Here is a 12,755-nt window from a genome sequence, read left to right on the forward strand (position 1 = left end):
GACCTGTCACAGAAGCATTAGTCTGACTCTTAACGTTTCATCTGTTGCTTTACTATCATAATTATATTATGTGACAATATTCAATATTTTAAACATTTTCAGTTTTATTTACAATCATTTATTAATCTGCCTGAGAAATTGTGGTTAAAATTCATGTTGTGTGTGCATGCTTGCTGGTGGGTGTGTGGGTGTGTGTTTGTCAGAGTGTTGGTAGAACGCATGTCATTTTCTCAGCTTCAGCAAGTTCGTTACGACCACAGAAAATTTTATAGAACGCATCACAGATTCATGTCTGCTAGTGATGTTGTTCATGGGCGGACAAGAGGACAACTGGGGCCATGCATTGTCCTAGTATCATTGATTTTACATGTTTTACTTCATTTCACTTTTCATGACTTTATTAATCTTTTAAGGTCACTTTAAGAAGAAATACAAAACTATAAACCACTTTCCATATGTACAAAAGAAAGTGAAACTAAATCATATATTGTTAATAGATGTTGAATAACTATTAGATAGTTTTAAAATAGATACAATTTGTTATTTATTGTCATTATTTACATAATGACATCATTCATATCTATCTATATAAATGAAACCTTACAAGTCTTACAAGTAAAATGGTAAAAACAAACCCAAAAAGGAAGCAAAGAAGGTAAATTTTAGTTTGTATCTGCAATGAATGCTGGATCATATTTGCTTTACAGTAGAAATGCTGTTGAGAGAAAGTGGGAGGTTCTGGATAAATACGGCTTTATTTCTGCAATTTGTGAGGTAGAAGTTGTTTGTATCATTGAACAAAGGCTTGGGCTAAAGAGATCACAAGGTTAAAGTCTTGTGTTGGCTCCCAGCTTGTTTTGCCTTATCTTGTTTTTCTTTTGTGCAGTACCCAATCTAAAGCTCATGTCACAGCTGCACATGTTTGTAGCCAGTCTGTGCCTGCCCGATGTACCTTTGTAATGTATGGCAACAATTTCACACAAATAAGTTTGAGTCCTCTCCATGTGTTGCTCACATAGATACAAATGCAGTACAGAGGACCTTCTTTCAGGTGGACTGGATGAAGTGTGGCCAGAACAAGCAAAACGGATCAAACACGTCACTTTTGGTCGTGTTTTTATGACATCTAGTGGAAACCTCATAGAGGGTGCGTCATGGTTTGGGAGGCAGGCAGGGGCCCCGTGGTGCATGAAGGCAACATTGTGGAAAGAGAAGCAGAAGGAAGGGGCAGATTAATTGATTCTCCTCCTCATGACTAATCCTCCTGTTTTAGTGCAAACAGGCAGCAACTGCAGTTAATAAAGGCAAGCAAAACAACACAAGATATAGGGAAGAGGGAATGGCATCTGTTTAACCAGCAGCTCTGACTCGAGTAACAACAGCAGTTTTTGCTTGACTTGGTGTTTGGTGTAAAAACGCATAAAGTAAAGCATCCACGAAAATATTTCTATTTACAGCTGTTACACAAGATTCTTTTTCCAGTATTTGTACCTTTTCAGGTATAGAACACTTAAAACATATTAGTGAATACATTCTTTGAACTGAAAAGTAAGTTTTTTTGTACCTTTGGCCAGATTTTAGTTTATCCTGGGTTGCTAATTACATTTAAATCAGCACAATTAAAGACATTTAAAGTATGATGTCTGGCTGATCCATGTTATTGGTCCTGCCTGGTATGAGGTTCCTGTTGATGCACGTTGTCTAAACCGAGACTGTGGGTCCTTGCTTCTGCCTGTTGAATGTCAACAAGCTGCACTGTAGTGAGGAGCTTCTGTCAAAGACTTTCAAGGTCATTTGGCACTTTGGAATGACGCACATTTGCAGCATTCCCATGCTTCCTGGAAAATCAGGAAAACCTGGAAGAGTAATGAGCAATTTTCCAGTCATAGCAAACTATAAAGAAAAGGTCAAATGTGTCTTGGAAAATATTACAAAAGTGGGAACCCTAACTTGGTTGTATGTATGTAATATACCTTCACAGGAGGGACTAACTTCCATCAGACCCTCGGTGTTCATAGAAAGCTGAATTTTTCTGTTTCATGTCATGTTGACTGTAAGTTAACGTCCTTATGCAGCTCATCTGCACATCAGAGTGGTTTGTTGGCGGAATCCTTTTGTTTTGTCAGAAGGTAAACAAGAGTAGAGTGGATTTCCTCCATGGGAGTGTGATAAAACAAAGTACAAAACAAAGTTGCACCCACACTGTACAACATAGACTTGATGTGTTACTTGATTCCAGAGTTCCAACACACCTAAAGCTTTCACTGTTTTCAGAGCAGCTGCTTTAGTTTAAGCAGCTATTTGAAGATTTTTGGCCAAATATTTATATCCTTCGAAATGAAAAGGGCATCCTCTTTTCATTACAACTCAAGTAAAATAATTACTACATTCCCTTTATAATTATGGGAAGGAATAAACAGAACAGCTTTTCCCTTTAAGGCTTCTGAGTCTTTGAAATGACATAATTCTGACTTGGTTTTCCAGCTTTACTTCTAGTTTCATGTATCACAGTATAAAAAAAAAAACAACCTCTACCGCAACAAGATTCACTCATATATCCCCAGTTTCCATAGAGCGCCTTCCATAGTATAGCTGTTAAGCTGTCTCAGCTGGAGCTGATGATGCACTTGAAACAAAATGGGGTGTTCGAAGGAGAGCTGATGCTCACCAGGGACTGTAGCACAAAGAAAGTCTAAAAGTTCTACTTCCATTCTGTTTGTGACAACTGAAATGTAAAGACGTGAGACTCATTCAAATGCGAGTCTTTTGTTGTCTAAATTCTAGATGGACGACCGCAGTGGGAAGTTGAGGCAAAAATCATTCGTGAGAAATCTCAAGGCGTAAGTATTCTGTTTCCATCTTTCCAATGGGTAATATTGAGCTTTGAAATGATGTGGACTGTTTCTTGTAGCCTTGCATGGTGGTGGAGGTGCCTCCCTACCATAGTAAGACAGTGGCCTCAGCTGTGCAGGTGCAGTTTTATGTCTGCAATGGTAAACGAAAAAGGAGCCAATCCCAACGCTTCACCTACCTCTCAGGTAAAACACCCGCAGACAACCAAACCATCATCACTTGCTTCTTTTGCCACTGATGCAAATGTTTAGCCACTCAAAGAGACTAAGACCAGTTAGATTAGAGAGGACGTGTAGTTAAGTGATACTCTCAAGATCTTGTGTGCATTCCTCTGTGTCTGCTGCTTCCTGCGAGCAGAGACAGTCGTTACATGCTCCCTTGTTGTGCACCTCTCCCGGGGAGCTTGACTAACCCGCTTTCTTTCTTGCATTGCTGTGGTTTTGATGAGGATCCTGCACTAGCAGTAACATCAACACCTGCCAGCTGTTTATTTTGGAAAACCCAACTGCACATTCAAGCCAACTTTGTTTCCTCCTATGCACTGTAGTTGCACGAGGTTTTAGAATGCACATATTTGACTCTGGTAAATCCTTACTATACACAGACCTTGAGGTGTATTTTGGTATAATTATTGTAGCAGAAAGGAAACCGAGCCCCATTAAATTTTAATATCAAAGGATTTGACATGATTTTAGTTAAATTTCTTTCATGCTACTTGATATTGTGGTTGTATTGTCTTCCTTTCTTCAAGACAGTCATACTGAAAATACGGTTGGTGAAATTAATGTCATGTGAGCGTTTTGTGCAACGTATTTAAGCCCAGACTTTTACCGCAGTTATGTGTGTATGTATTCATGCTTTTAAGCTACCTCGTCCTTCCACCCACCAGTGTTTCTGTTTGCAAGTGCACCCACTTATCACATTTAGTTCCTGTTTCACTGATGACAGATCAGGGCGGCCAATCAGACCAAAGCTTTCCAAGTCAGCTATACTGGTCCAATTTCAAGATGAATGTTTGACAGTGCAGGAACGCTTTTAAATGAACAGTTCAGCTATGTTTAATGTGCAGATATTCAGCACCACTTCTCCCTTATCTCTGATATTGAGGCAGGATCGGGTGAGATGGGCCACACTGAGTGAATTTGCTAATTCACATGGTCTGGTTTTGGCTGTGGGGCATTGAGCTCTTCTACCCACACAACATTTCACATGATGGCACCCGGACAGACAACATATGCTCTGTGATTCAGAGCTGGATAAAAATAAAACTCACTGTCACATGGCACCAGATTGGGAAATAGGTTACAGATCGGAATAGCAGCTCTTTCAGTTGTCACAGTTAAAGGAAATGGCCCCATTTAATACCAAGATATTGCTTGGTTGTTATATGTAAAAAATACTGCGCAAGTTTACAAAAATTATCCTAAAATATAAACTCCTTGGTTTATAACCACTGACTAAAATGAAGCATTTTAATTTGGGAAAAAGATTAATTTTGAATAAAAAAAAATCGATCAAAGAAATCCTAAAAGCAAAGACTTGGGATACTGGTGTGAATTGCCCCCCATTCCCCAGTTTTAATGCCATAGACTGGATGATCCCTGGGGATTGAGAGTGTAAAGTGAGATTAGTGGATAATTGAGGCAGATTTCTAAATTGAGTTGTTTACTATACCTGTCTTTTGGATGATCCTGTAGAACTAATAATGTCTTTATCGTCTTTAACAGAATTTTTATTGTGTATGGTTCTTTTAAGTTTGTCATCTCTGCCACTTTCTGTTTCTTTCTCCCATTTAGTCATGGTGAAACAGGAGCACAGAGATGAGTTGGACCTTCCTTCAGTACCCCCTATATCAATGCCCCTGGCACATGCTTCCAGTCTGGTGTGCACCCAGCTACCTTCTCCTGAGCAGGCCCACCCATCAGACAGCCTTCTGTCAAGTCCCCCTCGCAGCCTGGCTGCAGGCTCCGGACCTGGCCTGCTACCACTGCAGCCTCCCTGCCCCTCAATGGGCTCCCCATCTTTTCAGCACCTGCCTCATGTACAGGGCCACAGTTTGCAGCACCACCCTGCAGATTGCCACATGACGTTCCATCCAAACTCTGTTCCTGCTCCTGCCAGACCTTCCTATCAGCCTATGCAGCACTGTCACAACCTGTCCTTTAATGGCCAGTCCAACCTTGCCTCTCATAGCTATGAAAGACTGCCCTTTCAGCAAAACCCCAGCTCAGCATCACACCCAATGGCAATGGGAATGGTCTACTCTTCATCCCCTTGCTCATCACCATCTGCACCTTCTACTCCAGGCAGCAATCCTATTGTAGGCTCTCCTCAGAGCCAGCAAAGCCTGCTTAACCCTTCATCACCTCACCTCCACACGCTTGGAGGCTATCACTGCTCCCCAAATCCCACCCAGGTCCCCTCACCAAGTAGCCACCCCCTTGTGGTGCAGCACTCCTCCCAGCTCCAAACAGCTATGAGCTACCACCCAGTAAGTCAAAGGTCAGCCTCCTGCCCCACACCCTCCACTGCTCCTCCTCCACGGATGATCCCCTCTCCTCATTCTGGGCCTTCCTCTCCTCAGCTCCACTCATTGCCCTATCAGTCCCCAACGTCGTCCTCTCCCACATCTGGTGGCAGTCCTCTTGGTGCTCTGCAACAGCAGCATTCAGGACAACCTTCTCCCCAGGGAACAAGCCCAGTTATTGCCAGTCTGTCTCCAGGAGCAGCAGCAGGGCCTCTGGTACATCCCCTGAGCCCACAGGGACCCTTCTCCACAGAGGGAGAGAGGCTGAACATTAAACAGGAACCAGAGGAGCGGGAGCCCACGTTCCGCTCCATCGGTCTACAGGACATCACCCTGGATGACGGTAAAGATGTGCACACATGCACGCACGCACAGCCAATAAGAACACTGTGCATACAGTAAAGTCTTTTTTTAAAATTGGATTTGTTTGTTTGCTGACAGGACATAACAAACATTTTATACATAAAAGTTAACTATTGTGCAGGAGAGATGCAAGCCAAAAAGGCTTATAAAATACCTCCCCTAGGTAAAGTAACATTTATATAGAAATTGGGTACAAAAACTGGGGTACAAAGACAAAAAAAAAAGTAGAACTTCAATCTGAAATCAACCTCTGATTAAGCTTTGGTCATCTACATTCTCTATAATGTCTGTTTTTTGTTTGTTTTGTTTTATCACATCCCAGAATGATAAACAGGGATAAACTGATTATAACAGTTGATCAAATCTCCACACTGGTGTAGGAAGAGATAATTGGAACAAGGGATGAAACTGCTCATTCCTCTTTCAGGCAAGTTGTACAGGCAAGTTGTCAAGTAGATCCTACCAGTCTCAGTCAGGATGGTTTTAAATGTCTCTGTCTTAAGCTCTTGGTTTAAGAACAGAGTTGATTGTGTTGACTTCATCAAGCTTCAGCTTTAGGAACTCGTGGAGAATTAGCAGGAGATTATTCTATATTTTGTGAAAATGATGTTAACTTAAACATTGTTTTCTGTGTAATAAAAAATCATAGATAATCCTGTGACCAAAGGAACAGCTTTAATCAGCCAAACATCACACACAGAGACTTCAGTCAGTCATGTGCCTGCTGGATTTGTTCCATCTGCCAGGAAGTAAGCTGCAAATCTCTGTCAGTCTGGGCCGTTACACAGTCAACCTAAAGTTGTCCTCTAAAAAGCGCCTCCACAATCACCTTACAAGGAGTCCGAGATTAACAGAACCCTCAGTGCAGATTTGAAACAAAAGAACTAAAGAAACTGTACTAAAATGTTAACAACTTAGGAAAGTGGTACCTGTGTTTCAGACAGAGAACTACAACAAACTGGTGAAGACAGTAGTACCAGCAGCTCCTTATCCAGCCATCATAATCATGGGAATCATAGCCAGCTGGGCTGAGGAGCCTATGAGGAAACAGGGAAGGACAGCCCCAGCTGAAGGCCATCGGCTCAATCAGAGCAGGCCCCAAAAAACCCTGTCTATTATCATGGCTGTCTCATATTTAAATCATATTTGTACTGCTTCAATTAAGACGTGGACAAAAGCTCACATTTCCTGCCCCTTCAATCAGTCAGTCATTTAAATTGACATCTACATTAGAGAGAATTCACTCAAGGACACATTAACGAATCACCCAGTGACATTTGGGGGGCCACATGGGGCTATCATGTAGCGTCCTGCCCACAGACTAATAGAAGGTGTTTCAGCACTAAAGCAGCATTTGGCCTAGAACCAAACAAGCTGTGCCAGTTTTCTGTCTTCCTGCTGACATTATTCCATATTCCTGTCCCACACTGTCCCTTCCCACAGATGTCAAAAAGGGGTCTGTGAATGAATCACAGTTTTAGTCTGGAACAGGAGTGCACAGGGGGATCAGATTTGTGCAATAATGTGACGAACACAAGATCAATGCGTATCCAGTTATGTACAAACAGCAGGACCAGTTGTTGCTTTGTCAAGCTAGTGAAAATCTGATATGTGATTATGATGATAGTCACCATAGTTACCAAGATATTCGTGTGAAGTCCTGTGGTGTGTAAGGAAGGACATACAATAGTCCTAAAGAGGACCCCCTCTGAACCAGCCGCAGGTTTAAGGGTCACTTTTAGCTTCTTTTCTGGCTTCTTTTAGGAGAGAGATGGGACCAAGACAGCAGGTGGTCTTTTGTGATGTTTCTTGATGATGTTTTGACATTGTGTTAGTGTGTGGAACCTGTGAGGTCCTTCACACCACCTGATACATCCAGATAATGGCCACAGAGCGTTACCAAGTCTGGAAAGTACAAAATCACATGAAGTCATTTTTGACAGACTGATGTAAAAAACATTTGGATGCATTTGGAGTTTGACTAAATATGGATTTTTTTTTTCTTCACAATTCAATTGATTTGAGTCCAGCATCAAGGTCCATGATGCTGCTGACAGTGTTGATCTGGATGGATGCAGGAGTTCCATAATCAGCATATGTCCTTAGTACATACACACTTGTTAGTCCAAGTGGCAATTTGAGATTAGATCTAAATAAATTTCATCGAAATTTTATCAGTTGACTTATAAAATCTGGACATTGTAGATGAGAATCAGAGCAGCTGTATGTGCACCATAAAAAAGCAAACAAAGTGGACTCTTTAGCACATTCAGGAGAAGCCATTAACCACCATTTTGACAGTTTTCTCTCCTTTGTTAACATGTCTGGTTTTGTGCTCTATGCCATATTTAAATCAAGCTCCTAAAGTGTTGGAGTTAATAAACAGCCTGACACAGCAGCAGTGAGGAGGTGTGATATGTGCGTTTGCAAGGGTCGGCCTCATTAGCACAGAACCATTGTCAATAAGTCATGTATGAAGGCCCAATGAGCACGTCTTATGCACGCCCTCACACACGCTATCCCACAGTGAACTTGTGTAGGAGAGCCTGATGACAAGCGTTGCTTCTCTATAATGTTTGTCCCTTTATAAATGATGAGTGCGCTCACAATGCAGAGGGTGGAGGAGCCCTCCGAAGGTAGGATCCTGCTCCTGACCAAAAAAGTGTGAGAAAACTCTGTGAGTGACAGGGTTTAGCTGGGAATGTAAGCTCCCCTTTAGGCCTGTTACTAAAAATAGCTTTTTGTGCAAGCCGTGTAGGCCGTGTTGTGAAGTTTACAGCCAGCTCGTTTTTAGGAGGTCACAGCTCACTTTCTAAAGTAGACCACAGACTGAGTGATCATGATAGACACACATATAAACAACAGCTCAACTAATGGCTGCTCAAAAAAGATAAAACACTCAGGCAGCCAGGAGTATTCTTTACACTGCTACATGTGCTTCCTGTTGGCTACTCTGCTTCCTGTGTATGTGGGGGTGTGTATTAGCTTTTCTGAATATACATTTCACATGCAAACTGAGGACATTATGGCTGTCATCAGGCCTGGGAGCTGGGGAAAGCACTATGTCAGTGGAAGCTAAAGGTACAAATGGGTGTAGGGTCCCCCAGTCAAGAATGAGTGTTTCTTCACTCAGCATTGTAAATAACATGTTTTAAACAGATTGTTTTAGGTCACAATTAGCATAGCATAGTTAGCATAGCTTTGGCTATGGAAACGTGAGAAAAACCTTTAGGTCATCTGGAGTTAAAAAGGGCTTCATTATAGCACATGCAGACGCATGGACATCAGCAGATATCGAGTCCTTCAGCACACATACGGACAACAGTCGTCAGTAATTTTGCAGCCACAGTAAATAGAAAGAACTGACTGTTTTCATAGTAACTTAATAAGTTCAGGTTTGCTGTAGCCCTTTTATACTGTATGTGTGTCTTTCTGTAAACACTATAGTAGCTTAAAGACTGACCTTGATGATGACGATGATGATGATTAGCTGTGATTAGCGCTGCTGAACATTTAGCTAATTTATCAGCACAGGATGATCCGTTTATTGACAGCTCATTTTTCTGGAATGCTTGTTGATGGTCCACAGAAAAGGCTGATGGAGAGGGTTAGTGGTTATGGTTCAGGGATACTGGTTAGAGGTCAGAGATAGGGATCAGGGTTAGCAGTCAGGGTTAGGGTTAACTCCTAACAGCTGTGGGAGGTAACACAGCACACCAATGACATCAAATACCTACATTATTGTCCTCTGCACGTCAGCACACGTACAGGACAGTAGTGTACAGTTTAGTGAACTCTGTCTGTCTTCAGTCAGGACAGTGAAATCAGAGACATGTCTTCTATATTTCTTTGGGAACTGTGACATCTGGTTTAACTGGTTTAAGATTGAGGCGTGCAGCATCTGAAGAGAGTTTCTTGCCTTATTCCACCCAGAGATAAGAACGCAGAACTGCCTAGAAGGTTCATTTAGGAAGATGCTGTCAGGAATGTGACCCTTCAAAGAGTACAGCCTATGGGAAATATATTAGCTGATGGGGCCTCTTGACCACAAACAGTCATTTCCTGAAGCTTGGCAACCTTTGGTAAAAGCCCACCCCCGTAAATACCAGCAGCAACTGGTGGTGGCGGCTAACAGCTGCTCCTCACTGGTTCCTCTCAGCATGTGCAGATAAGACCAGCATCAACCGAGTAGGGCAAAAGTGGAATTTCATTTCCTGTAGTAGATTTCATCTCTTTAACACCCCAAACATCTTATGAGTTCATATGATTTATAAATCCATCTTTATTTCCACACTTTTAGACCATCAGACAAAGTTGTTTTTCACATTATTGGTCCAGACCAGGGGAAAGAATACAGATACACATTTAAGTAAAGTGTGTGTGTTCCAGCCATCAGCTAAGCATGACAATAACAGAGCAGCTCTTGATTTGATGGCATGAGGAGAAGAACAGAGGAACCCAAACTTTCCATCAGATGCTGCTCAATAACAAGCTTTACTGGAACGAGTGAAACCCAACCTGCCCTTTCTCATCTTTCCATTAACTTCTGCTTTTAGAGAGCAGGATGCCGAACTCCTGGCAGGGGCTGCTCCTTGTCCCCGCCAGTGTTGGATGGGGGCTGGAAATCCTTCAGCCAGATGAAAACCACATAATAAAGGCTGAGTTTTGTTGCTGTACGATCAGCCAGTGAAACGGCAGCAGCTCGGCTCTGACTAAAGCAGAGAAGAGTTCCTGGAATTAGTTGTTCTTTTGAAAAAAAAAATAGCGTTGCTCACATTTGTCCTCAACATGTTTGTGATTAAAGTCTTCAGTTTGGGGGTGTCGTGGCTGATGTCACTATGGAAACATGCAGCATCTGATGCATTTTGCTTGGATGGAGATATTTGAAGGATTTGGACTCACAAAAGAAGGAAAAGGGTCATCTCACATCTGGAAACTGGCTGCATTTGATGGACAGAATATTCGGCTGGTGTCAGCTGATATTGAATTAAGTGTGTTAGCACCCGCCATGATGGCAGATCAGGGCGAACATGGCTCTCTGGTGATCTTCTGGTGATCTCCTTCTCTGAACATTGTCTGCGTGCTGTTTTGTTCCAGGTGGAAGGTGCGAGTCATTTATCGTCAGGTCAAACGGAAAATCCAGCGATGAATCACTGTAAGAAAGTGACGTTTGAATGAGCTTGCACGCTGCTCTGTACCCGCTGCTTCGTGCACGCTCACCCACTCTCAAACACACGTGCAGGTGAGACCCAGCAGCTGGGTAAAGTGAATGTTATGGCAGGGGATGTGCAGGATTCTCCACAGTTTGTCTGGGGAGGCTGGTGGTTCTGAGTCTGTTCTTGTGCGTGACACTGCAGAATCCAGCCAGGAAACTCTGAACTTTGATGTTCCTTCTTGTAGACAAACCCTGTTCTTTCCCCTTTCAAAGGTTTTCCACTGTAGCATGTTGTCTTTATTTGCTGGAGCCAACAATCAGTCAGAGAATCATCTAGCTGGGCTCCTCTGCCAGACTCGTGTGTGACAGAGGGGTTATTCTCTTATTGCTTTTCCATTTCCATAGCAGATCTTCTGTTCTGTGTTAGATCTCCTCAGTAGAGCTCTGATCTGAGGACCTGCAGAGACATTGTGACAGGAACAACACTCTTAAGCTCTACAGAAAGGCTGCATATTTTAAAGAATCTAGAGATAAATAAGAGGAGAGTCTTAATTTGTTGTAGGATGTTGGTATGAAGCTGCAGTCTTTGCTCCTGCTGATGTCTCCTGACCTTCAAGATGATGTTTATGTCATGACCCAGCTTTACACACTTAATCCTGCTCCATCAGAAACACAGAAACACAGGTCTAAAGATGAGCAATGAACCTGTACCAGAGCAGTGAAGAGGAAGAAGGAGTGGTGGACGCAGCAGCAGACGTGCGTATATTGGAGCAGGGGACCCCCCCTCACAGTCATAAGAAGAGGATCTCCCTCCAGCTCAGCCCTTCAGAGGAGAAGGTGGTGCTGAGTCACCTCCTGCTGAGCCGGACCAGTAAACCTGAGAGCTCCTCTTGACTCAAACCTCTCTCACTTCTGCATTATTGATGTGAGGAACTCCACCTTTAGATGATTAACGGCATCTGAAACGTGTTTCAGTCTTATGCAAAACATAACCTTTCACGCAACCTTCACGCAGAAAATCAATGCCCCTCTGAGAGATAAAGAAAAACAACTTTTTACTTTTTTCATCTTTCCTCCATCTTCAGACCAAGATGGAAATTTACTTTTTAAATTATTTTTTTTTACATCAAGATGTCCAAATTTCCACCCTGCTGAGCCAATAAAACAATGATGTCTCTGACAGATGTTCTGGAGGTTCTTTATTTACAGGAGGAAAAAGAGGTGAATCATGGAACACCAGTCTGGGTTGGCTGTAATCAGCTCAGTGTAAAATGATGGTCTTCTGCTGGTCTTCTAATATTGCTCTGATGGGCTTCTGCTGGTCTTCTGTTGGTGTTTGGCTGCTCATTGCTGAGCTGGGATCTGCCTATGGACTGAGTTTAGCACAGAACATTGTGATTGATCACCTGATTGATTTGGTTCCATCCCTTTGTTGGCTCTCACCAGTTTTGATGCTTTTTTAGTCTTCTCTACATATTTTCTCATTAAACTGACAATTTTTATTTCACCCTCGTGTGCACGTGACAAATATAATCAAGTGTTTAACTTGTAGATAAAGTCATCAACATGTAAATGTTTGCTTAGAGTGTGGTGTGTGTGTGTGTGTGTGGCTGACATGGGAAAGGAAGAGCCTCCCACGCTAACAGGATGATGTGAGTGATGGTGGCCAGACACAAAGCAAGCAGCAGAAAACACAAATAAAACCGAATGTTCTGCATGAAAAGTGCTGCTCCTGCGTAAACACGCCGGCGAGCAGCTAACAGAGGGGAAGAGCTGTCGCGGCCACACGTGGGCGGAGATGAACGCATGAACGATGACAGGAAGGTAATTATGAAAATGCTAGAGCTGATGGAAGCT

General features: G+C 42.6%; 1 protein-coding gene across 7 annotated transcripts in view; it reads left to right on the top strand.

Annotated features, from left to right (window-relative positions):
- nfatc3a (nuclear factor of activated T cells 3a) overlaps positions 1 to 12,755 on the top strand; it is a 40,147-nt gene that overhangs the window by 24,525 nt on the left and 2,867 nt on the right. For 4 of the 7 annotated variants that reach the window (XR_008949360.1, XR_008949361.1, XR_008949362.1 and 1 more), the window contains exons 7-10: positions 2,785 to 2,840; positions 2,912 to 3,038; positions 4,650 to 5,723; positions 11,567 to 12,722. Coding sequence is in view for 1 of the 7 variants with exons in the window: in XM_057025158.1 (XP_056881138.1) it covers positions 2,785 to 2,840; positions 2,912 to 3,038; positions 4,650 to 5,723 (1,257 nt within the window). In the remaining 6 variants the exon portion in view is untranslated. Of the gene's footprint in view, positions 1 to 2,784; positions 2,841 to 2,911; positions 3,039 to 4,649; positions 5,724 to 6,065; positions 12,723 to 12,755 lie in introns of all 7 variants that reach the window. The other 3 variants (XR_008949365.1, XR_008949364.1, XM_057025158.1) reach the window with 3 other exon arrangements.

The sequence above is a fragment of the Takifugu flavidus genome, chromosome 2, assembly GCF_003711565.1.
Source record: "Takifugu flavidus isolate HTHZ2018 chromosome 2, ASM371156v2, whole genome shotgun sequence".
Taxonomy (NCBI): domain Eukaryota; kingdom Metazoa; phylum Chordata; class Actinopteri; order Tetraodontiformes; family Tetraodontidae; genus Takifugu; species Takifugu flavidus.